This window comes from Juglans microcarpa x Juglans regia, chromosome 5D (assembly GCF_004785595.1).
Source record: "Juglans microcarpa x Juglans regia isolate MS1-56 chromosome 5D, Jm3101_v1.0, whole genome shotgun sequence".
Classification (NCBI taxonomy): Eukaryota; Viridiplantae; Streptophyta; class Magnoliopsida; order Fagales; family Juglandaceae; genus Juglans; species Juglans microcarpa x Juglans regia.
In genome coordinates this window covers 656126-681444 of record NC_054602.1, presented here as the reverse complement: position 1 = coordinate 681444, position 25319 = coordinate 656126, and the positions used below count along the sequence as shown (strand labels likewise).

General features: G+C 36.9%; 3 protein-coding genes across 6 annotated transcripts; 2 read left to right on the top strand and 1 right to left on the bottom strand.

The window, feature by feature from the left end:
- Positions 1-2433: 2433 nt before the first annotated feature.
- On the top strand, positions 2434-5658 carry LOC121265372 (leucine-rich repeat receptor-like protein kinase PXC1). Its single transcript, XM_041168981.1, has 2 exons — positions 2434-4142; positions 4768-5658. Exons 1-2 carry the CDS (start codon positions 2783-2785, stop codon positions 5439-5441), a joined length of 2034 nt encoding a protein of 677 aa, XP_041024915.1. The 5' UTR covers positions 2434-2782; the 3' UTR covers positions 5442-5658.
- A 591-nt stretch (positions 5659-6249) lies between these two features.
- LOC121265388 lies at positions 6250-12181 on the bottom strand. 4 transcript variants are annotated; one of them, XM_041169002.1, is made up of 7 exons: positions 11147-12181; positions 9757-9901; positions 9562-9615; positions 9375-9466; positions 7718-7953; positions 7125-7204; positions 6250-6823 (listed from the first exon to the last, which is right to left on the bottom strand). In XM_041169002.1, the coding sequence occupies exons 1-6, from the start codon at positions 11959-11961 to the stop codon at positions 7158-7160; spliced, it is 1389 nt and encodes a 462-aa protein (XP_041024936.1). In that variant the 5' UTR covers positions 11962-12181; the 3' UTR covers positions 6250-6823; positions 7125-7157. The 4 variants fall into 4 exon arrangements, with proteins under 4 accessions (XP_041024936.1, XP_041024935.1, XP_041024933.1 ...); XM_041169001.1 differs by having other exon boundaries at positions 7131-7204; XM_041168999.1 differs by having other exon boundaries at positions 7125-7301; positions 11147-12180.
- A 5516-nt stretch (positions 12182-17697) lies between these two features.
- Positions 17698-24878, top strand: LOC121265391 (pyruvate kinase 1, cytosolic-like). The gene is given in 17 exon segments (XM_041169007.1): positions 17698-18002; positions 18147-18243; positions 18357-18454; positions 19003-19158; positions 19661-19738; positions 19903-20034; positions 20163-20243; positions 20530-20601; positions 20673-20762; positions 21354-21498; positions 21750-21838; positions 22671-22766; positions 22899-22966; positions 23205-23304; positions 24059-24092; positions 24095-24117; positions 24453-24878. Coding segments are annotated over 17 exon segments (1581 nt in total). The 5' UTR covers positions 17698-17933; the 3' UTR covers positions 24606-24878.
- Positions 24879-25319: the final 441 nt, after the last annotated feature.

Below are 25319 nucleotides of genomic sequence, written 5' to 3'. Positions count from 1 at the left end.
CTTGGGCTTACATATTCTTACTTTATCTGTCCATCTACTTTATCTTTTATCTTTTTTTCTCTTTCAACTTTCTTTTCTCTTATCTCCAAAATTTATGAAGTTTTATTGCTCCAATTTTCGCGTTTTGAAAGCTTCACGCTGTGATATAAACTTCTCGTGGCAATCACGGTGTTGGGGTCTAATGGCCTAGCAAACTTTTTGATCTACTTGTTGTTTAGAACTGCAAGCTTGGGAGCTCAAAAACATTGAATAATGGGGAAGGTAATATCTTCAACTTTAGGCACGCTATTTAGTTGCTGATATGATATTCTAGTTCCGCAAGTGCACGGCGATCTATTTTCTTTTGCGGTTAGTCAGATAAAATGATATGCAAGCTCATAAGGCTTCATTTTTGGCCTCTGGGCTCAGGTTCAAGATGCAAAGTCTCTTCCTACAATTTTTATATATATATAAAAAAAAAGATGTATAAAAATGAAAGTGCTCGGTCTCTCGGGCTGACGTTGGACAAGTCGGACACCCACAAAAAATGAGATGAGTTGGGGGAAGTGAAGAAACAGAGACCAACAGGCAAAATGCAGTCAGATAGCTAAATTCCCTGAATAAACTCTGTCACGTGCCAGCAATCCAAACACCAAGTGATGCCAAAGATGAACACGCAGTCTCAGCCTTCTGATTCGGCTTTTATTTGGCCCCAGAAACATCTCAAACCTGAAATCCCTGCACTCTCCTTCATTTCCAATGATCCACGTACCACGAGGGAAGGATAAAACATGAGAGAACAGTAACAGTAAATAACAACAATGAAAATAATAATAATAATAAAATCAAAGTTGGGCATGTAAGCAGTACACTACTTTTGTCCACTTGCTGCTGACTTGGTGGAGAGAGAATTGAATGATGACATTCTGACAAAATTAGAACGCCAATTCCGCCTTTAATTTCTCCCCTTCTCCCTTTTGTTTGGTAAGAAATGAGCAAAACGAATCGTAATGAAACCTAAAAAGGAAATTAAAGCTGAAGCATTTTCTTCGCTTTGTGCGACAGCATTACTATACTGGTGAATAGGAAGGCTGAGAGAATTGGCCAGGGCGTGTACGGTGTACCACCAATGAGCCCACCATGTCGCATTTGAAATTAAAATCAAAGAAAAACTATCACAAAATAAAAGCACTTTGGATTTGGAAGATCCTAATCCTCCAGCTGGAAAAGTCACAAGTGTTCCTTCCACTTCCAGGGTTTTTCACTGCCACTGCGTAGTCAAGATTGCTTAGTTTTTTGAAAGTAGTTTGTGCTCAGCTTGTTTTGTAAACTCCTCGTTTCAAGAATAGAGGCAGGCCCCAGTAGGTGATCTACAATTAAGCCCATGAATGAAAGTGCAGAATATTATAGATGAATTGGGTTTTGGAAGTTCTATACCTTCCGTCTATGTTTGCATGATATTCTCTCCATCATCATTATGGGTTTGGTGCAGCAACTTTGCTTTCTTATGAATTAAAGTTGAGCACTTTTTCCTTCCACCATACGAAAAGGAAGGAAGAACAGCAGACAAATAAAATTATGTGCGTAACATTTTTTTTTTTTTTTAATTCTCCCTGACTTTCTCTTTATAAGGAGGGAGGGATCGAAGCAGCACATGACTTTGATAGACAAACCAAGTTACCAACCAAAGGTTATATTCGCTGGGCATGTGGCAAAATGTTAAATATAGTGGTCCACACTCACAGCCCAAAGCAAATGTAATTATACCAGATTCTGAATAAAGGGCAACGAACCAGTAAAGCCAACAGTCATGCATGATTTAAATAAATCTAGAAAGATCCATGAATCATGCTACTCTTAAATCCATAACACTAATCTTGGAGGATACTGGTTTTTACCTTTAACATGAGTATCTAGAAGACAAAAGCATCCTATATATCAAAGCTACTTATCATGTTCAAGTTCATCTTACAAAAGCATCCTCGTATGAATCGATCCCATTTTGTAGTGGTACTAAGTAGTCGATTCTATATATATATATATATATATTATCACTGATTGGAGATCCTTATATTATGTGACATTACTCCTCTTGAATCGAATTGGAGAGATTGAGAAGTAAAATAGTAAAAGGCTTAATAATTTTGATAAAAAGCATGCCATGATCGATGTTCCTAATTATGGGTTATCATGGCTGTAAATGGGGCTGGGGAGGAGGAATAAGTTGTACCATGCAAAAGTGTGGATCATATTTGTTTTGTTCATGCATAGCATTGGTAAGGGAAAAAAGCAGCACTTGATTTAAAATAAACCTCTATACTCATTCGATTCAAGAGGAGTGAGGAGGGAAATGCAATCATTCACCCAACCACTCTCCACCCTCATTCCCATATACTATTGCCACCTTTAATCATATTTAGTTATTTACCTATGTTCCCTCAAAAAGTGTTGCTCCCAAAGACATCATAAACACACTCACAAACAACACTCCCATTCTCATCCTCCTATCCCTCTTTAATCATTTCAATTCTCTCTCTCTCTCTCTCTCTCTCTCTCTCTCTCTCTCTCTCTTCCATCTCATCCTTATCAGACAAAAAACACACAAAAGTCTCTCTTTCTCCGTCTAGAATTTTTTTAACTCGTTTGGCCAAGACATGGAATGAAGAAAGAGACTAGCTAGCTATCACTCTCTCCGGAGTTTGAACACTAAACTATACAAATTTAAAAAATCAATCTCCTCCTCCTGACTCCTTTACCTACTATTCCCGCTCAGACCTGAGACCACAAACACACCAAAAGATCGATGAATAATCCTTATCTCTTACCCTTGGCCTTCGCCTTAGTCTTCTCCTTCCTCACCCTTTCTCTCTGTGTTCCCAATGATACAGACGCACTCACACGTTTTCGCCTCCAGACCGATGCCCACGGCCTGCTCGAGTCCAACTGGAGTGGCAGTAACGCCTGCGCAGCGTCGTGGCGCGGTGTCCACTGCTCCTCAAACAACAGACGCGTCATCGTTCTCTCCCTCCCTTCTCTTAACCTCCGCGGCCCACTTGACTCTCTGGCCCCGCTCGACCAGCTCCGCCTCCTCGACCTCCACAACAACCGCCTCAACGGCACCGTTTCTCCCCTCACCAACTGCACCAACCTCAAGCTTCTCTACCTCTCCCGCAACGATCTCTCGGGTGAGATTCCACCCGATATATCCTCCATACAGCGTCTCCTCCGCCTCGACCTCTCCGACAACAATCTGCGCGGCCCAATTCCCAAAGATTTGTCCCAGTTGAATCGGCTTCTCACGCTTCGGTTGCAGAACAACGCCCTCTCTGGGACGATTCCTGACCTCTCAGCCAGTCTGGTAAATCTCAATGAGCTGAACTTGACGAGCAATGAGTTGTACGGACGTTTGCCTGACGGTTTACTGAGGAAATTCGGCGACAAAAGTTTTTCAGGGAACGAAGGGCTATGTGGGTCGAGCCCCTTGCCCGTTTGCTCGTTCACAGGGACTCCACCGGCGGTTGCTTCTACTCAGACCGTACCTTCGAACCCGAGCTCGTTGCCCCAAGCGCCTGTGACTAGTCAAGGCAAAGGAGGATCAAAGAAAGGGCTAGGCACAGGTGCTATAGTGGCCATTGTGATAGCCAACTGCGTGGCGTTGTTGGTGGTGGTGTCGTTCATCGTAGCGCATTACTGTGCGAGAGACCGGAGCTTCTCGGGTTCGTTAGCGGGGAGCGAGAGTGGGAAGAGGAGGAGGAGGAGTGCGAGTAGTTATGGTGGGAGCGAGAAGAAGGTGTATGCCAACAATGGAGGCGGAGATAGCAGCGATGGGACTAACGCCACGGACCGGAGCAAGCTTGTGTTTTTCGATAGGAAGAAGCAGTTTGAGCTCGAGGATTTGCTCAGGGCGTCAGCAGAGATGCTCGGGAAAGGGAGCTTGGGGACAGTGTATAAGGCAGTACTCGATGACGGGTGCACCATGGCTGTGAAGCGTCTCAAGGACGCGAACCCTTGTGAGAGGAAGGAGTTTGAGCAGTATATGGATGTGATCGGGAAGCTCAAGCACCCAAATATCGTGAGGTTTAGAGCTTATTACTATGCCAAGGAGGAGAAGCTTCTTGTCTATGATTATCTTCCAAATGGGAGCTTGCATTCACTTCTTCATGGTTAGTAATAAATTATATCTCTGCTTCTTAGCACGTACGTAATACCTATTAAGAGCAGTGGCAATATTCAAAATTACATTTTTGAGGATGGATTAATTTGCATCTCAAGAAAAAATTTCGCCTTACATTATTAGGAATCTTTTAAGTCAAATAATAATAAAATTTTATTATTATTTTTTTATTTTTTCCTAAAATTATTTGTTTCCTTCAAATTTCTTTTGTGTCGAGAGAGTAAGGAGAAAAAAATCTCTGGAGAGAATGTTTGTTTCGGTTGGTGTTGAGAGAGAGAGAGAGAGGGGGGAAGGAGAGAGAAAAAAAAGTAGTAAAATCAGATTTGGAGAGTAAACAGTATATTTTAAATTTATAGAAACATATTGTTTATAGCTATACAAGTTTTTAGATATGAGGTGATATTATGCAAATATGGAGATTATAATCCAATACTAAATATTTCAGAAATCTGGAAGTGGTACAATAATAATATACCTGAACTTTGACATCTGAGGGTTTATTTATGTTCGAGTTCAATTATGTTATATTACCTACTTAGTATTGTTTCCATCTGAATGATAATTCACGTGAGGTTTCAACGGTATACGATATTATGTTTGGAATAACTATTTAGGGAATCGAGGTCCGGGGAGAATTCCTTTGGATTGGACTACAAGGATCAGCTTGGTGCTAGGAGCGGCTCGAGGACTAGCAAAGATTCACGAAGAGTACAGCGCCTCGAAAATACCTCATGGGAATGTGAAATCTTCGAATGTGCTCCTTGATAAGAACGGTGTTGCGTGCGTGTCTGATTTTGGGCTGTCGTTGCTTCTAAACTCGGTTCATGCCGTTGCAAGATTAGGAGGATACAGGGCTCCTGAACAAGCAGAAACCAAGAGGCTGTCTCAAAAGGCAGATGTGTACAGCTTTGGGGTCTTGTTGTTGGAAGTTCTGACAGGGAAAGCTCCATCCCAGTACCCTTCACCAACTCGGCCACGCGTGGATGAGGAGGAACAGGGTGTAGACCTTCCCAAATGGGTTCGATCGGTTGTAAAAGAAGAGTGGACAGCTGAAGTATTTGATCAAGAACTCTTGAGGTATAAGAACATCGAGGAAGAACTTGTGTCCATGCTACATGTGGGGTTGGCCTGTGTGGTACCGCAGCCTGAGAAAAGGCCAACAATGCCGGAAGTGGCAAAGATGATAGAGGACATCAGGGTGGAGCAGTCTCCTCTTGGGGAGGATTACGATGAGTCGCGCAATTCACTCTCACCTTCACTTGCCACCACTGAAGATGGACTGGCTTGATGATGCTTATGCTCTTTAAAATTGCTTCAGTATTTGCCAAATGTTTCTATCCTCGTCCATATGCTCGTTTTAAATTTGCATTGTCTCGCTGCAAATTCTGGCTGTTGCAGACTCTCTTGTCCGATTTCTTTGTAATATTTGTAAGCTTCTATGTTTTCCAATGTTGCTGTTAGTGGAGAGCTCTGATTGTCCAAGATCCATCAGGATGGTTCTATTTTATTCTGTGTCATGTAACTTTACTTTTGTTCGTCATTTATTTCCAAAGCTAGAGAATGTCAAGAAGTACGGTGGCTCTCCAAGCAGCCTTTTTTCCACCCTTGACAGCCTAATTACCCTGTTAATTAGTTCCATAGCCCCCGAAGGTTGGAAAGTACCACAATGACAAAGGAAGGAACTGCAAGCTGTTGTTCCCGATAGAAACCATGTCCCCTTCTCTTCTCAAAGAAGGCAATACAATCCTATAGCATGTCCACACACTTCAAGTGCTGAATTTATGAATAAATATAGATAGAAGTCATTGTTGAGAGCAACCATTTTGCACACATGATGTGGCATCATCTAGACCACACATCTCTCAAGTCTAAAATAAAAAAATAGAGAACTAAAAATAACCATGTAATGAATACAAAGAATGCACTGCTACAGTAGCTTCTCTCTAGCATTATTCTGAATTTATTCCTTCTTTTACGTATAAAAAATTGCAGCCCATTCTCACAACAATCGTTTCTCCTCTCTCCCAGTTTAATAAATTCCACCGTCAACCCCCCATGAACATACAATATTATCAGGCATAATAGTAGTTCAAAAATAGATTTAGAAGGTGTGAATTTATCATACATGTTACGGCAAAACAATTTCAATCTATAACAGACTCATGACTTTGAACTCTATAACTTGCTCCCAGATGAATCCATCATCAATGCACTCACTGTTAATTCATCTCGACCAACTATTCTCCCAACTAATGGCTTCTTTCAAGTCAACAACATTTACAAATATAAGGATACAAGAAATATAAGCACCTCACTAAGATGCAGATATAGAATAAAGCGAACACTAGAAAGTAGAAACAACGTGAACAGTACTGGGCATTTCTGAACCTTGATCAGTTATCGTGCACAGTAAAGGCAGAGAATCACGGCTCAGGATAACCATCCAAGCCTCCACAAATAGTAGCCGGCAGCTGAATTCCAAGTGCTCAGTAAGTGTTCCAAGGGTCAACTCACTTGAGATTGCATCTCGTAACATGACCTGGTAATTTATCAGATCAGAGTTTCATAGATATTAGCTAATCCTTCCAGTTTGATCAATCAGTGTACCAACTTGCTCTCCACATAGCGCTTTGGAGATGTTGCCAGGCTCAAGAAGATTAAAGACCACAACTGTACATGAAAAACATAAATTAATCTGTCTGCAATTCCCTCATACTAAACCCAAAACTGCTTCCCATTTCATTAAATTATTATTGACAGCTTATCAAATCCAGGCTTATGAAACTCACATACCTTCACAAGAGATATTGACAATCAAATAATATATAGCATACTTGATTATCAGTTGATCTACAGAAATAATGTTCCATGCCTCAATATGATGCACTGAGATATTGTTACCAAATGAACTCAAAATGTCTGTACCAATATAAAGATGCACCCTACACAGAAGCAAGCACAAAGAAATTACACAAACCAGGAATGCTGTTCTCTTCACAGTAGCTCAGTGCCATTGTGTCCATGGACGTGGCACCTCTGGAGGCCAGATCCCTGAAAGATATGTGCTCAAATGTAAAATTGTTGTCTCGAGAGGTACAATCATACACACCATCAACATTGGTACCCTTGAGGACTGCCTCGGCATGAACTGAGAGAAAAACAGCACATAATTTACAAAAGACCCAAAAGGTATGAGTGCACATGCATGGCTGTTGTGTCCCTGTCAAGCTAATCCGTTACAAGTAACATGACTCAAATCCGATACTTTTTGCTGAGATTAGCTCTGATACCATTTATAATGACCCAGGAAAGCCCAAGTCACATTTAGACTTATATTTCAAAAGCACTAGCCAATGTTAAAATTGGAGCCCTTTGGAATCATTATACAATACAAGAACTTCTACCTTCCAAACATCTCATTGACCACCCTCTCATACTAAGTGTGAGATACTATAGTACCTTTGTCTATGTATGCGCATGTGCATGTGAGGGAGAGTGAGAGGGACCATGTGCACCAATACAAATAAAAAAATATCAATAACTTTGGGTGGGGCGGAGACATACTCTCCGAAGCTCGAACAGCCGCAGCTGTGTCAGTGGAAAAGGGTGGATTTCCAAAACCAGCACCAATACCACCAAATATTACTACTCTGCCTTTTTCCAGATGTCGGATGGCCCGTTGCCTACTGTATGGTTCAGCAGCTTCCAGCATTGAAAATGCAGTTTGCACACGTGTCTGAACTCCCATCTTCTCTAATGCTGACTGGAGCAGTACGGAATTCATCACCGTTGCCATCATACTGGCACACATATTACATGTTAGAATAAAAAATCTAATATAATTTTATTGTACAAAAGCAAACAACATAGAACAATGAAATCTAAATTTGTTGAGCTAAAAGAGAAGAGACGACAATTTCTTCGTATGCAATACAAAATTTACTCTTTACTATCTATTCTTCTATAGGAGACGGCCATGCATATCCTCCCTAGCTTATAGACATTATTTTTTAAAAGTCAAGCGGCTGAATTATCATTATCTACCCCTTCCTTAATAGGCAGGAAAAACAAAAAAGGAAAGCCACTTTCATCCAATGGAAGTTGAGAGAGATAGCATCATTGAAAATGACAGCTACTCTCTCTCAATCACAACATATCCATATCAACCATCCGACAATAGGCATGTGTTCAACACTCCTCAAAACAACTGCTCAAGTATGCATAGTATATGCTAAGACAAATTTACAAGCAAATTCATTGATGTTTTCTTAAATCATCATTTATCCCAAAAATTTAAGCTTACTTGGTTCCTCCTCTTTCTCTTGATTTCTTTTAATTTCATCATGGTATAAAGTGGTGTTCTTGATTTCAAACCCCAAGTCTACTATATCTCTAAATTATCATGTCAAGTTCATGTCATAATAGATGGGTCCATGTGTTGTATGGCCTAGCACATGAGGGAGTGTGTTAGAGACTATAATTTGAAGAATTCAATTCATCATCTCCTATCAGCTTAAGGTTTTGTAACAATTGATGATTTAACATGAAAGAGAGCAAAGAATTCAGCTTTACAGTATGGTCTCAGATACAACATGTCATGGGTACAAATCTCTTTTTCCAAATTCGGTCTCCATTAGTTTGTAAGATTGGATGGCCAATTCTCCTCCTGATCCTCAATTAGATTGTTTTCCAAGAATATTAACCCAAGTAAGCCATGTATCTGGGAGGAAATTAAAAGGACTTTTGATTTTTTGCACCCTGATTTGGTCTTGCAACTTTTAAAAAATATAAGTTCTAAAGCAGAATTAAAATATGTTGTCTTGTAATTTCATTTTTGGAAGCTTTTACTTTTCAGTGCACCTTCTACTGGTTAATTCTAGGTTTCTAAATAGAAGAAATAACAATTCAGCCACAGAGGAAGTAGTGGCAAACGGGATCACACCAGATGCAGCCAAGTTCATAAAATTTTATTAAAAAAATATTAATAATAATAAGCAAAAAAAATTTTGTTATATAAGTAATGATATAAGTTGCAAATAAGATTTCGTAACATATTTTATGACATATTATCATCACTTGACACAAAATTTAAAACTAATAATATATATGTATGTATCCTAAAATCTCACCTGACGTTATTTATCTCAGTGGTAACCATGACTCAAAAGAGAAGACATTATAATTCAAGAATGCAAAGCCTTCTTAAAAGCAACAGCATTACCCGATTTGGTATGCAGTACATCGTTCTAAACCTGTAGTGGTGACCCACGTATCTCCACAAAAGAAGTTACGACCTCCAACAACAATTGCCACCTAGGATACCATGAAAAATGAAGAACGTCCCATGCCAAGTACAAAACATAAGCAAACATCCATGTTGCCAAGAGTAATCATGCCAAAAATAATACCTCTACACCAAGGCGGCAAGCCATTACAACTTCTCTGGCAATCGACGTTACTACCTGACAATCAAGAAGAAAACAATTTAACTTAGGTTATAACCCAGATAACATATTAAGGTGAGAACCCTTTCTCACTAAAAAGGTCAATATTCAAGCTTATTCTATCAAATTTTCTATATATATAGTGGGCTCACACCAAACCTTCGGGTCAATATTGTTAGGACCACTGCCAGCAAGAGCAACACCACTAACTTTGAAGACTACTCTCCGCCATCTAGGGTTTGATATTGATTTTGGTTTGACATTGTTTACCTGACCTACAGGACCGGGCATTGCAATTGTTGATCTGCAAAAGCACATTTATCAGAACATACGGTGAGGATTAAAATCCCACCATTAACCTCATGGTGTCTCGCAATAAAGAAAAGTTCACAAATAGTTTTCTTTGACCACTGTGAATAATTAGACATGCCTCGTTTAGTTTCAGTGAAATTGATTAGGACACAAAAGATAAGGACAAAACTCAACGAATTCCTATCTATAAGCATCTATGAAATGCTAACATCCCTGTGATGATGCAAATTAATTATATACCCGCTTGTTGAATAAATTAGCCATATCCTTGCATATGAAAACAAATCACAGTGTATATCAACAAGATCAACAATAGTCCAAATGCATAAAGCACAAATGCCGTGAAATATACATTTTGTTGCAAATGGAAAGCACCAATTTAAATCAATCCTACATAATGGTTGCACATACGGACAAAGATTTCAAACAAGTGCATACGCAACGTATATAATTATAACTACTAATCAGAAAAGGATGACAATCATAACCACTTCGCACCTACACAATCAACATGCAAACTTCTAGTTTTGGGAGCACAAGGAGACCAGCCAAGTACATGTTTCCAGGATAGGTATCCAGTAAACTTTTCAGACGCAAACTTGTAAGATTAGTTGCTGCTAGGTGCTGCTTATATTCAAAAACTTGTCTGCTTTTATAATCAGGGTGAAGGGCTCATCTAAAATGTCACATGATTGCAAATAGATACTTACTTGTCTGCTTTTCCTTCTTCTTCTTTTTGTAAAATATCATTTTAAATACAAACTTTGTATTAGAGAAATTATTTCTGTTTCACTTATAAAAAATAAAAATTTCTGTTTCATTTCTCCAATACAGTATACAGTGTGTGTGGACTTCTGAATAAAGCCAGCTACTAGATTTTTTCTATAATCACGTTTCTCATAAATCTTGAGCAGGTAAGAGTAATAGTATACTGATAATTTGTACACACAGGGTTCAATATCACCCACCGACCCACTAATTCACTAGCTCCATTTTCATCACAGTACGGCAGTACCAACCAGAGAAGCAAGCAGAGCGACTGCTTTTACTCTCAAAACAGTTATCAATTTCAGGGAGATTTCGAATCAAACCCACTACAATACAATACTAGAAGAAGAGGGGACAAAACCACAAAAGCATCAAGCATAGAAGCTTTGGAAAATGCTATCTCAGAACCAAGAAACAAATAATAACAAATGTAGAATAGATAACCAAATTGACGAAAGCATTTGTTCACCTCTTCGTCTGCCTAGGCGTGCTTGCGGAAGAGCCACCGCCTTTATCGTCGTCAGTCAAAGCCTTTACCGGCAGCGAATTGCCAACAATGTGCTCCATTTGCTTGAACCACGGCCAATGGCTCACAGAAAGGCCGCCATTGGTCATTCTCTGGCGCTCCAGCTTGTACCGCTTCTTCAAATTATCCACTTTGTTCTTGCACTGTTCCACGCTCTTCGTCTGTTTCTCGCACCTCTCGCTCACCGTCGCCGCCACCTCCTCCCAGTCCCTTCCTCTCAGATTCCCGCGGTTCAGCTGCGTAAACTTCTCCGTGTACGCGTCGAGCAGACAAGCGATCGCCGCGTCGCTCCACTCCTCCCTGTCCTTCCGGTAATCTCCGCCTCCGGAAGTACCGGCACCGCCGGAGGGCTTTGATTTTTTGTTGTTGTTATAGCCGTAATTGGTAGCTCCGTCGCTGAGCTCCTCACGGTCCTTCCTCTTCTCAGTCCGCAGATCGACAATTCTAACCCTATTCGGATCGGTTCCATTGTCGTAAGGGTTGGAACAGAAAGCGGCGTCGTTGTAGTCTTCTCCGTCGTCCTCCTCTTCTTCTTCTTCGGCGCCGCTGATCTTCTGCGGGCTGGCGGCGGAGGGAGAGATTATCGATTGGGACGGAGGTGGCGGCGCGTGGACAGGATTGGATCTGGTTGCGAAGCGGTGGGGCGCGTATGTTTGGTGGAGGTGATGAGAGGCTGGGATTTGGGGATGGTTAGGGTTAGATTGGTGGTGGTGGTGGTCGTCGTCATCGAGGAGAGAGAAGTCGTCACAGGAGGCCATTAGAGGACGTTAAAGTTAGGGTTCGGGAACGACGACGTTAGCGGAGAAGGATGAGAGAATGGGAACGGGGACGAGGCGTCTTAACGGACTGTGAGTCGGTTTAGGAAGGGCCGTGACGGTCCCGTTAATTGATTTAGGTAGTATATCGGCGCGTGGCCACGTGGGTGGGACCCGGGTGGGAGAGAGTGAGAATAGTAGTCGTACATCTTTGATCATTGCCTGAATGCCTTCCATTGTGATCGGGTTGATTTATGAAACTGGGCTTTCTTTGTTTATTGCCTTTCATTGTGATCGCATTCTCGGAGCGTCTAATGGCTTTGGTCCGTTGGGTTGATTTTTGGGAAAGAGGGCTTTTGGTTTGGGCTGGCAGGGTTGTGAAAATTTCTGAATGGGAGTTTTTTCATCCGAGTTCAAAGTCGTTACTGCCCATTAACAACTTTGACACAACAATTAAAAATAAAAATAAAACCACTTTAATTGACACAAATGATATGATAATCAACGGTATAAATGTACTATTTTTTAATGTTAGTTTGTTAACGATGCATAGTAATTCTAATAAATGTACTAATATTAGAATTTAGAACCAATAAAATTAGTACAGACACGACTCTCTAATAAATATTATTTATTTATTTTTAATTCAAACCCAAACGAAAGTTGTTTAATAATTATTGAATAATTACCTCCCTATCGCTTCTCATTAACGTGTGTATATATATATATATATATATATATTGTAAACTTTGAACTTTATGCATTTCTAATAATTGTTTAATTGGTGAATAATAGTGTGCTGTCTATGGTTTAATGAATGATTATTTTTGTTGGTATTAATTTTGAATGTATTGGCCACAATACATCGTTAGGGATAATGAATTAATTGATGCTTACCTAGTTTAATAAGATTGGATTTCTCAAATTTTGTTGGTTTTGAAAATTCGGTGTTGATTGTCAAAGTCAATTTTGATCGATGTTCTGGATCCCATTTGGTTTAGGTGTAGTTTGGATAGTGAGGTAAGATGAGATAGTTTTAGATAAAAGTTAAAAGTTGAATAAATTATTGTTAGGATATTATTTTTTAATATTATTATTTGTTTTGAAATTTGAAAATGTTGAATTATTTATTAAATTTTGTATAAAAATTTATTAAAGATATAATGATGAAATCAAATTAGATTAAAGGAAACACTCTCGCTATCCATCCAAATGGGTCATTTAACGCTATAGGCAAAATCAATAAACCCAACCAAAACCTCAGTTGTTTAGCAATGCCTACACCTCCAAATAAAAAACAATATACATGTAAAAACCTATATTTAATGGTCCTTAAAAGACTTTTAGAAATCCCTATATTTGGACTTTTTGCTATAACCAAAATTTATTAAAAACTTAAAAGCTTGAACCTAAATATTAAAAAATAAAAAATAAATGTCTCTTTAACAAATAACGCTTAAGAGTTAAGTGTACTACGAATTTATTCTCACTTGAGTTAGGTTTTTCTTTATTTTCTTATACATTATTTTGTTATACATTAATTTTCTCATTTTTGCCTAGATACAAGGATCCTATTTGGATTTTGGACTGAATTGAGATCAATTCAGTTCAATCTAATTTTAAACTGAATCTAACATCCAAACACGCAACTCTCAAATCACTAAACTCGTCTCAGTTCAAGATCTCTTTACACCTAAGGTCATAATTTTTTTCAACTCAACACCTCTTTACACGCGAAATCTATAATATTTTTCAATTTTTTATAAATACATCTAAACTCATATTAATATCCAAACATATCTAAACTCATCTCAATGACCCCTACAAAACTCACTCTACCATCTCAGTTCACTACTATTCATAAAAAATTTAACTTATCTTAACTCAGCTCAACATCTAAACGAGACCATTATTTTCTTATTTTTTTCTCCCTTCTCCATTTCTTCATCTAATAACAAATAAATAGCCATTATACGTTTTAGGTGATATCCAATACATGTGAACTTTCACTACTATAGACATAAATCATACCTACATAAGTGGTACTTTTTTTTTTTTTTTTGTATATTGAGTATATTTGCAATATTTATATCTTATTTATATTATTCTAATTATCACAAAATTAGTTCATCCCGCCCATAATGAATTTTGGGATGAGTGGCAGAAAGGTCAACCGTCAATGCAGGTTTAATTAAAATTAGAAATGCCCGAATATACCAAGAATAAAATGAATGGCTTGTAGATTACGAGCATACAAATTAAAAAGAAGAAAATAAACGGTAAAGTCAAAATAAACAACAAATCATTTGAACAAAATAAAAATAACTTAGCTTAGGGCCGACGCACAATACGTGTGTCAAGACGAGGGGTGGAGTTTCTTTCTTGAGATAAAAGAGTGTGAAATTAGAGTTTAGTGTATGTTTGAAATTGTGATGGAAAATATAACTTATAATTTTGGGGTTTATAATTTATAATTTAAGTAATAAGTCATATTATTAGAAAATTATTTACGGTTTGATAACCATATGTTTAAAATACTTTCAAATACGTTTAATAACAAATTAAAAAGTGTTTTTCAAAATAGAAATAATGATTATTTGAATTTTTAAAAATTATGACCATATAATCTTTGAAAGTTTGAAAATTTTAATTATCAAAAAATTATATGGATATTTTCGTTTATTGACAATCTTTTTAAAATTTAAATTATGTCTTACATTATCTGGAAAAACCCGTTTGAGGATTCAAATGTACTTGTTAACTTATTTAAAATTAAAAGTACTTTAATATATAACATTCAAATAATATAAATGTTATATTAAAAAGTTTTTAAAAACATTTAAGTACTTTTTAAAACTTCTACCACATTCCCAAATCGGCATTTAGTTAATTCAACTCGCTCCACTTCAAAATTATTTATTTGGCTCAATTAAAGTCGACACGTTATTTATGTTTCTAATCTCTTCGGTTTAAATTAAGAATGTGTTTTAAAGAAACATTTGTCTATACACAATTTTTATTAAAAAAAACATATACATTGGTATAAGATTATTTGCATAAGATTTGTGATTAGTCCTAATAGTTACCTATTTTAAATATATATGATTTTTATCATAATCTGACATCACAATTTAATTGATAAAAAAAAAAAAAAATATTCGTTTGAATATTTAGAATATCTCAGTATATCAATAAAAAGTAATGCTACGTACAGTCTTTATTTAGAGACTACATTGCAAGTCTAGTTAATTTTATCTTTAAATTTTTTTAAAATTACAATATTATCCTTATCAAAATTGTATTTTTTTCTATTTATTGAAGAGTTTGCACATGCAGTCTCCATTTGGAGACTGTAAATAGAATTTTTTATCAGTAAATAATAATAAAATTGTTTGAATTAAGATATTTTAATAGACTTTAGGAAATGAGGGAAAAGAATTGAAAAAAATATTATAAAATTAAAAAATTATTTGAATATTAATTTTGTTTTGAAATTTGAAAAAGTAATATTCTTTTTTGTATTTTATTTGAGAGTTTGGAAAAATTGTAATAATTAAACAAAAAATTCGAAGATTTGAAATTGAGAAATATTTTGTTATTAAGTAATTTTTTAGAATGAAATAGTCAAAAATCAGTTATGTTGTCAAACAAATCCTCAGTTTCTTTGGAGCAAAATAGAAAAAATATATAATTAGAATTTAAATTCTATTAGAAGAAAAACTATAAAATTATAAGTCGGGGGAGGATACAACATATAGACACTGTCTACACTACTAATAAGACGAAATATAAAGGTTGGAATCACTGACAGAGCGAAAAACCTTATTCTTGTTCTCTCATTTTTCTTTCTACACAGCCGCCTCATAAAAAAACTCAGATCAAAGGAATGGGGTTAGAGCTTTGGCTCCTCCCTCCATTCCTCCCTCGTCCCTCTTCCTTTCTCCCTATTCTCTCTAGTTTTTCTTTTGTTTTTCTAGTTTTGTTTTTTTTTTTCACAGTATGCCGAAATGCAGATTTGTTGTTCTCTGGAGCCAACGACCACCACGTGCCTCACCGCAATATTCCCAACGCCTCAATCATTTAGAAAAATGAAGAATCTCATCGAACGGAGTAACACGTGAGCCACACACATGGCCCAAAGTATGCATGTGACATCCACGTTCCATCATAAGGTGAGCTTTATCGCTGCAACGTGCGGCTTTTCTGGGACTAGGCTATTGATTTTTTTAGACCTGACGTTCTGCAGTACTTCTAGGGTGGTACGCCACCATAGTCTCAGTGTTTGCATTTTTTATTTCCTTTAAGGTTGAAAATGCGGATCTATAGTTTTTCAAGTTTTAATTCGCTATTTTCTCATGTATCTTTTACGTTTTTTGTTATTTCCTTTGTTTTAGGTTAAAAAACACATAATCTCTTGAATTTTTGTTCATAGAATGTGTCATTTATTTTGTCTTAGACAGAGTGTGAGATTGTTTAATTTTGTCTTAGGACAAAATGTGGAGTTTGTTAAATCTGTGTTAGGATAGTGTTATCTTTCATACGGTTTGTCGATAGAGAGTTACAACAATGGATTAAACCATATCAGCCACAAAGAAATTTGTGTATTGATGAGTCTTAAAAGCAGTAATTGAGTTGTATTTTGTATGTCTCATGTCAAAATTATAACGTCTCATTATGAATGAAGTGAGTTTGTTATACCTTAAAAAAAGATAGAATATAATTTATGAGTAATGCTACTCATAATTTCAATTATTATCATTTCATAATATGATATCAGATGATTAGAGGTTATTTATTATATTTTATTTGTGGAGTTATCATCTAATACTACATCATAAAATTATGAGTCGTTAATAAAAAAAAGAATGATGAATATATTTTTCCATAATTTATATAAAATCAGTTACGACTTAAAGTTATATTATTTTAATTTACCCAACTTATAGAATACAGGGTCTCTAATCTCTATTAAAAATAGAGAGGGGCTGGCTTCCCGGCCCGACGACCGTACTGCAATCATGTTACCAGAGTGGGAGCAGCTCATAAGAGTTGACCACAACGCAAAAGTGGGCTGTGAAGTGTGAAGTGATTTTGTAGTGGGGACTGGGGACGGGGCAGAAACGGTGTGCCGGCACTCCTATGTGGTTTATAGGCCAAATGTCCAAATCCAACCAACATGAACATGCGATGCGCTCCCTTTCTCTTGCGCCACACGAAAGGCCACCTAACAGTAACTGCCCCGACGCATCATTAGCAGCTGCTTTTTAGTTTTTTGTTAGCTTTAAACGACCCGGTAGGCAGCAGCACGACAAAGATGAAAACAATCGCTTCCAAACGCATGCATTAGCACACGGCCATCAGCACGCGAGGATACCAAGTACCACCAACCCACATTTTTCCACCTACCCACACGAATCTGCAGAGCTAGACGTCCACGTGATATAAATTTAAAGAGTCATATTAAGTCTCACATTTTGTATATCACTTAAAAATATATGATTTTATTTTTTTATTTTATAATGATTTTATTTTTTTTATTTTATAATAATAAAAAATAAAATCACATATTTTTAAATGGTATAAGAAATATAAAACTTATGTCTAGAATTTTTCAATTTAAAATGGTGTTCTATTTTTTGGTTTCTTTATTAACTTCTTCTTTCTCCATTTCAAATAAAACAATTAAAGTTGAATTACGAAAGAAATGAAAAAAAGGAGTACTGAACTAGTGGGAAACCGAAAAGTAGAAGCATCTGAAGTTTGAACATTCGTAGTTACAAAAATCATATTCCAAGTTTTCCAAATAAGAAAATCAACAAAATTCCCTTCGCCCCCTTTTCATCTCATCAGCGGACTCTGATCGAAGCCCATTCTTGTTTTCTGCCGTTCTCTGCTCTGACCTGAGACCTATCTCTTTTTCTCTCCTCTATTTTTTTATTGTTGGTACTTGGTTCAGAGCCACCCTTACACGAAAGATGCATTCTAATCATCTGCTTCTAGAGGAGCCCATTAGGATGGCTTCCATTCTGGAGCCATCCAAGGCCGTAAGCATCTTGATTCTTTCTTAATTTTGCATTTTTTTTTTAAATTTATTCAAATCCTTTTTATTAGTCTGCTCAATGTTGATCTTTAGAATGGGATCTATCTATTTAGTTTTGATGATTTTGTGGTTGATGACTTGTTTACAGAGTTTCTTTCCTGCAATGACTAAGATCGTGGGGACTCTGGGGCCGAAATCTCGATCGGTGAACATTATTTCGGGCTGCCTCAAGGCTGGAATGTCTGGTATGAGGCTTTTGCTTTTGCGTGCTTTTTGTTCGGCTATATACATTCACTGCCTCTTTTTTGAGAAGCTTTATTCTGATGTTCTTGGAGTTGGTTTGTGTTTTGTTTGGCAGTGGCCCGATTCGACTTCTCGTTGGGTGACCCGGAATATCACCAGGAAACTCTGGAGAATCTGAAGGCTGCTGTGAAGAGCACTCAGAAGCTTTGCGCTGTATGTTACGTTACGTTACGTTATGCTATGTTTCTAAGGGTTCTGAAATATTAGTTATTTAACAGTTTATTTTCTTACTCTGTTCTGGTGCTGAGATTATAGATCATATTAGTTTACGGGAAAGCGGGATATTGCGTCTTGATCGATTTATTGTAGGAAACGCTTGCTAATGCATTGAGCTCAGTGGATTTTTCTTTTTCTCGAATTTCCTGTGTCTTTTTTTTGTTGGGTTTCTTTTTCTTTTTCTTCACTCCTTAATAAGAAAAAAGAAAATGGAAAAGGGGACGGAGAGTTTAATGCTCACTCCTCTATATATGTATCTAGGCATTGTTTGGTTTGTATTTTTATTGCTTTTGAAATGAAGATTAATGACGTGCTCAATGCTAATCAATGGATAATTTCTTTTGCAAAAAGAGGGAGGGAGGGAGGGAGGGAGGGAGAAAGGGGGGGGGGGTCTTCTTCTTAAGCGGTTTGCTGTCGTGAATTTCATGTTTGAATGAGAAATCTTAGAAAAGGAATTGAGCAAACTATTCTTCCCTGCATGTCAGGTTATGCTGGACACTGTGGGCCCTGAGTTGCAGGTCGTCAATAGAAGTGGGAAATCTATTTCGCTTCAGATGGACGCTTCTGTTGTTCTGACACCAAATCAAGAACTAGAAGCCTCTTCAGACCTATTGCCCATTAATTTTGATGGGCTGGCAAAGGTTTGATAATAATTATCAACTTATTATCATATAGCTTTTGTGTCTACGGTGAAATTGTTGCGGAAGCTCCTGCAGAATAGTATCATTATTGTTCTGAATAGTGTGCATTATGTAAATCATGATATATGATGTCTTGTTTACTGTCATCTACTAGATTTTACTTGCTCTTCTTGTAGACCGTGGGGCCTGGGTTTTGGATTCTAGATAATATATGCAGGAAATCACTGATCTGCTTATAATGAATAAAATAGTAAATTGTAAATCTAATCGAGTGCTGCAGCACGTACAGTGTGATCTGATCATGAAATAACATATGCCTGTATTTAATAAACCTCTATTCGTTCCCAAAATTTTATCCTCTCTCCAGCACACTCAAAATGATGGACTACTTCCATCCTAAATCAGATGAAACCTGTAATTAGATGGTGTATTCTCTTAGAAGTTACACTCTTTCTTATAAATTCTAGAACAAGAGACTAAGCCTTGGATTTTTTTTTTGCAGGCAGTGAAGAAGGGAGACACCATTTTTGTGGGTCAGTACCTGTTCACTGGAAGTGAAACTACTTCTGTTTGGCTGGAGGTAAGATATAGACGACCAAGAGGGCTCATGCCATTGGAATAGATCCTTTTTTCCTCTTGGGATATTATCTTTCATTTTCTTTTATGAGGAGATCATCTGTAACAAGGATGCATTGAATTGAATAATACATGCGCAATTGATTAGTCATATCTGGAGTTGTGAAGGTTTCTGAAGTGAAAGGGGAAGATGTTGTTTGTGTGATAAAGAACACTGCAACACTGGCAGGATCATTGTTCACTTTGCATGCCTCTCAAATTCATATCGATCTGCCTACCCTCTCTGATAAAGATAAGGAGGCAAGTCCTGACTCCTGAATGTACACTATTTAGTGATTAGTGTATGGGCTGCAGTGCCTCTTTCTCTCTCATTTTGTTTTTGGTAATTCTATTAAGTGCATTTCGTGATATTTCGTTGCTCATTTCAGGTTATAAGCACCTGGGGAGTTCAAAATAAAATTGACTTCCTCTCACTGTCATATACCAGGCACGCAGAAGATGTTCGACAGGCAAGTATTTTTCCTTGATGTATTTTCCTTTTACTTTGGCTTCTTTCTAGAATTGATATGTTTCTTTGTATTCTAGTTATTATAGATGTTGCATTGATTTTACTGGATAAGTCTCTGTGATTTCTTATATTGGGTTCTAATTCCAACAAGGTGTCATTCCACCCGTGTACTTGGGCTACACCTATTGTTATAATAAATAAAATTCACATTTACTTGTAAAAAAAAAAAAGAGTTAGTATAGTTGTTTGATAACTTCTCTAACAGGCTTCTTAGTGCTGGAATGCAGGCCCGAGAGCTTCTTTCTAATTTGGGTGACCTAGATCAGACTCAAATTTTTGCAAAGATTGAAAACATTGAGGTGAGTTTCATCTTAGTATCTAATAAAATTGTCTAAGTTCTATAGAAGGCTTTAATTCGATTTCTTTTTAGGGGTTAACACATTTCGATGAGATCCTACAAGAGGCAGATGGTATTATCCTTTCACGTGGGAATTTGGGCATAGATCTCCCTCCCGAAAAGGTTAGTTTCCAAACTTGGATAAAAAAGTCATTGCATGGTGTTATGCTTCAATTGTGAAAAGTTAAGCTTTAACACTTATAAATTAGGTAACTACATACTTATCAAAAAAATAAATAAATTAGGTAGCTACATGGGATATATAGTTGTGCTTCATTTTAGCTCAAATTGCTTCCATAGATAGATAAGAATTCATATACTTATCTTTGCCTCTGTTATATATTTTTATCTATGTGCCAACTTTCCAATTTTTATTGGAAAAAAAGTAATTGCACCGTTTTTTGAAATCTACGATATCTGATGTTTTCTTTTAGAATTCAAGCCTTGATTTACAAGTACCAAGATTATGAAAGTTTACCTTATATATAAAACATATCCAGCACTGTGTAACATACTTTGCATCCTATGATATTTTCCCTCTTAACTCTAATATATATCAATGAAACCTTCATGTAAAAAGAAAAATCCAGCACTGTGCAACATACCGTGCATACCATGATATTTTCTCCTAACTCTAATATATATAACTGAATAACCTTCGTGCCATCAAAACTAATTATTTGCGTCAGCCAACATATCTTATGTACCTTGCAGGTGTTTTTATTTCAAAAAGCTGCGCTTTACAAGTGTAACATGGCTGGAAAACCTGCTGTGGTTACTCGTGTAGTGGACAGTATGACTGACAACTTGAGGCCAACTCGTGCAGAAGCAACTGATGTTGCCAATGCTGTGCTGGATGGTGTGTCACTATTTTTCTGGTTTTAATACTTGTTAATTTATAAAACCTTGATGCCAAAGTCACGGATTTCCTTGATGCGGGATTGGATATAATATGTGATTGTGTGTGAAATACTACGATGAGCTCGGTGGATTTAGGTCCATTTTATGGTTCCTCTATTCTCCTCTTTGTATTTGGTTTCTGTTTGACATTGCTGTAAGTATTACATGCAAACGGACTTTCTTGTCTAACACATTTTTTAATGGGTGCAGGAAGTGATGCGATTCTTCTGGGTGCTGAGACTCTACGTGGGTTGTACCCTGTTGAGACTATCTCTATTGTTGGTAAAATTTGTGCTGAGGTATATCTTCTCTTGAGTCATATTTTTGTTGATTGACTAATTTATTTTTGTTTGTAGGGTTTAAACTTATGAAAGTTGAATCTTGAAGAATATTGAACTCATCATGCCTTTCATTGAGTCAAGTCCTGAACTTGGGCATGTGGAAAGTTTGGGTTTTACAGATACATGCTCTATTGTGAATGCTAGTAGTTTTCTTTTGCTGGAAGGGAGTTGTAGTTGTTCTATGTCGTGTTCATTTTTATTTACTGAATTGGGATATCAACATCATGAGCTGAAGCACAAGGATGGGAAGCCAATAACTGGCAGCGTGGTGGGTCTTGTTCAGTAACTGAAACAGTGAGATCCCGATAGAATGATAGGATCTGGACTGAAGCAAATTGTTTTTTGGCTTGTGTGTAAGCTGTTGACACCCTGTTCATGAATATGATGTATATACATGCCTTGATTGTTATTGCTAGGGTACTTTTGCATATCGATAATTGTATTGGATTGGCTTGTAGTTGTGACTTATTGGAATGTGGCGATTATTACATACCATGCATTCCCAATCATTGCCTGGATTTATTTTTCCTACAGTAATGGCTTATTTTAGACAAATGGTGTTCCACAATATCTTCTAAATTGCTATGAGAAGAATGTATTTGTTGTTTTAATAATCGTTGGACAATACTAATCCAGCCTTTGCAGCATGTCAAGTATTCAGGGTAATTAGTTATCTATTAGTAGTGCTTCAAGAATTGATAACATGTGTAATAATCCTGGATTTAGGACCATGCACATTGTACGAGGTGTTTCATTATTTGTTTTTTTCCCTCTGAAATAATCTTTGTAGGCAGAGAAGGTTTTCAATCAAGACCTTTATTTTAAGAAGACTGTCAAATATGTTGGAGAGCCAATGACCCACTTGGAATCTATTGCGTCCTCAGCGGTATTCATTTTTAAATGTTGCTCTTTTTCATTAATATATTTTGTTGTTAGTTATATTGCACCATCACAGTTCTTGTTGAAATTATTGCACCATTAAATTGGATTTCTCATAGACCAATATTCACTTGTCAAGGTACGAGCTGCCATTAAGGTGAAGGCATCTGCCATTATTTGTTTCACCTCTTCAGGAAGGGCTGCAAGGTACTATCTTGGTGGATGGTTTAATGTAAATGTGCATGTAATGGGTATATTCAAAAATAAAATGTTTCTATTTGTCCTTCCGATTTATCAGTGTGCAAGCTTGAATTTCTATTTTCTGAAGGAAAAAAAGAAGAAATGGGGGTTGGGGATGTACATCCATAATATCAATCACATTGGAAACTCATCTGCAGCCATTTATTTTGACTCTTTCTAAATAAAATTACATGACTATGGACAGATTGATTGCCAAGTATAGGCCAACAATGCCAGTTATATCTGTTGTCATTCCCCGGCTTAAGACAAATCAGCTGAAATGGAGCTTTAGTGGAGCCTTTGAGGTATTCTCTTGACTTTTTGAAATAAGTCTTTTTGTTTTATTCTAAGAAAATTTTGATGAGGAAAACCCTTCTAGTAACTGCATTATTCGTGTCCAAATAGTTTCTTGAGGTTTGGAAGGATAAGCATTGCTGGTTATCCTTCAGTTTTTTTTTTTCCTTAAAATTTTTAAATATTTGGTTGTTATAATGCTCAACTTCTTAATATAAGCCATATAAGTTACTATTTCAATCACCATATAGGAGAAGGAACGATTGATTAAAATTGAAGTCTTACGCAGGTTTTGATGCTTATTGCTTGTAGTATCTTCCCCTTATGTTGTTGGTTTGAAGCTCAGGTTGTTATCCTCTTGTTTTCTTGTCCAGGATCAACTGTCTAGATCGTATCCCATGTCGGAAAGCCTTTATCCCTTTAATGTAATATTCCTTTTATGAATCTTGTTGAGTTGTCATTATGGATTATTACTTCTTATATAAAGAATGTGTAGCTAAATCTAATGATGCAATGGTTTACTATTAATATTGCCTAAATTTACTGTATAACTTGGATGTTGTCTTCAATGGTTTTAACTTAATTCTATGTCTCTAACTAATTTCCAGAAACATGTTTCCTTTTCTGGGGGGAAATTCAGTGCACTTGTATGATTTTTTTTTTTTTTAATTTTCTCAATTAATTATTGAAATTTCATAGTCATTTACTTTGTACCTCCCCATTTATATCCAAGCTAATGAATCCATCTGTTTGCTTCATGGATAGGCAAGGCAATCACTTGTAGTCAGAGGCCTCTTCCCATGCTTGCGGATCCCAGACATCCTGTAAGTTCTTATTTTACCTGTTGTAACTTGGTAAAGGCTCTTGATGAAATTAACGAAAAAAAAAAGAATAAAAGTAAATATTTTTTGTTTAACAAGTACGAAAAGTAAATACCGTTGCCTTGCCCAGAGATTTAGCATTTTCCTATGTACCGATTATGAGTTCTGTGTTCATCCTAATCTTTCTGACTCCAATCTGAGGTTACCCGTGTGGAATGTATGCTTAGTCGTGCATGGTTTATAATCATACGAATATGGGTTTTTTGCATTAATTATGCGATGTTACTTTGTTATTCATCAATTATATTTTATGAAATCTGTATCTCCTAATATTACAGGCGGAGTCTACAAGCGCTACTAATGAGTCGGTTCTAAAGGTTGCCCTTGACCATGGAAAGACAGCAGGAGTGATTAAATCGCACGATCGAGTTGTTGTGTGCCAGAAAGTTGGGGATGCATCTGTGGTCAAGATTATTGAGCTTGAGGATTAATATAAACTGTTCTCATCGTCAGTCTTGAGGTATTGCTTATAGTTTTTTGAAACGTTGGACTGTAGCTGTCACCCATATGGTTCTACATCTCAGGTCACGAGGATTAGGCTACTAGCCTGCTTGTGACTTTATATATATTGATTATTGCTGTTTTTGTAACGTGTTCGATCATCCAAGTAATACGAGCGCGGGTGGGCATCTTTTTCAACTGGAGGTAGTATCATTGGTCCATATTGTGATGAAATAATAAGTGCTATTGTATTCAAATCGTTATTTTGGTGTTGTAGACGCTCTTTGTTCTTTATTAAATGATTGTTCGTTATTTTGGCCAGCTGTAGGGACAACAATGACTGGGGTTATCGATAAAGATAAACAAACTGGAACAAAATGTCTCGTGCATGCAAATAAAAGTGCCCCTAAACTTGCACCCTTTAGCGCTCTTCGAGAAATTAGGTTTTCTTTTGCGGAAAGTGATTATCATCTATCTACACACTTGGATCAGAATGCAAAATGAATGACCCCAAAACATTAGTTGATTGGGTGGGAAAAGAAAGCATTTTCGGGAGTAAAATACAGACTATTAAATTAAGAGCTAAAAAGAGAAGATAATCCATGATTCTGATTTTCCTTCTCTCTTTATTTCCTTGTTTTTTGTTTTTTTAAAGTGGAGTGCTTCATCTCTCGTCTGCGGTTCTACTGTTACAGATAGACATG

Excerpts from the sequence above, each read along its gene's own strand:
- LOC121265388 (XM_041168999.1), bottom strand. The coding sequence starts at position 11,961 with ATGGCCTCCTGTGACGACTTCTCTCTCCTCGATGACGACGACCACCAC. Across the intron at positions 9,902-11,146 it reads ACGCCTAGGCAGACGAAGAG|ATCAACAATTGCAATGCCCG; the intron begins GTGAACAAATGC and ends GTGCTTTTGCAG. Across the intron at positions 7,954-9,374 it reads TGTACTGCATACCAAATCGG|TATGATGGCAACGGTGATGA; the intron begins GTAATGCTGTTG and ends TATGTGTGCCAG.
- LOC121265372 (XM_041168981.1), top strand. The coding sequence starts at position 2,783 with ATGAATAATCCTTATCTCTTACCCTTGGCCTTCGCCTTAGTCTTCTCC. Across the intron at positions 4,143-4,767 it reads CTTGCATTCACTTCTTCATG|GGAATCGAGGTCCGGGGAGA; the intron begins GTTAGTAATAAA and ends ATAACTATTTAG.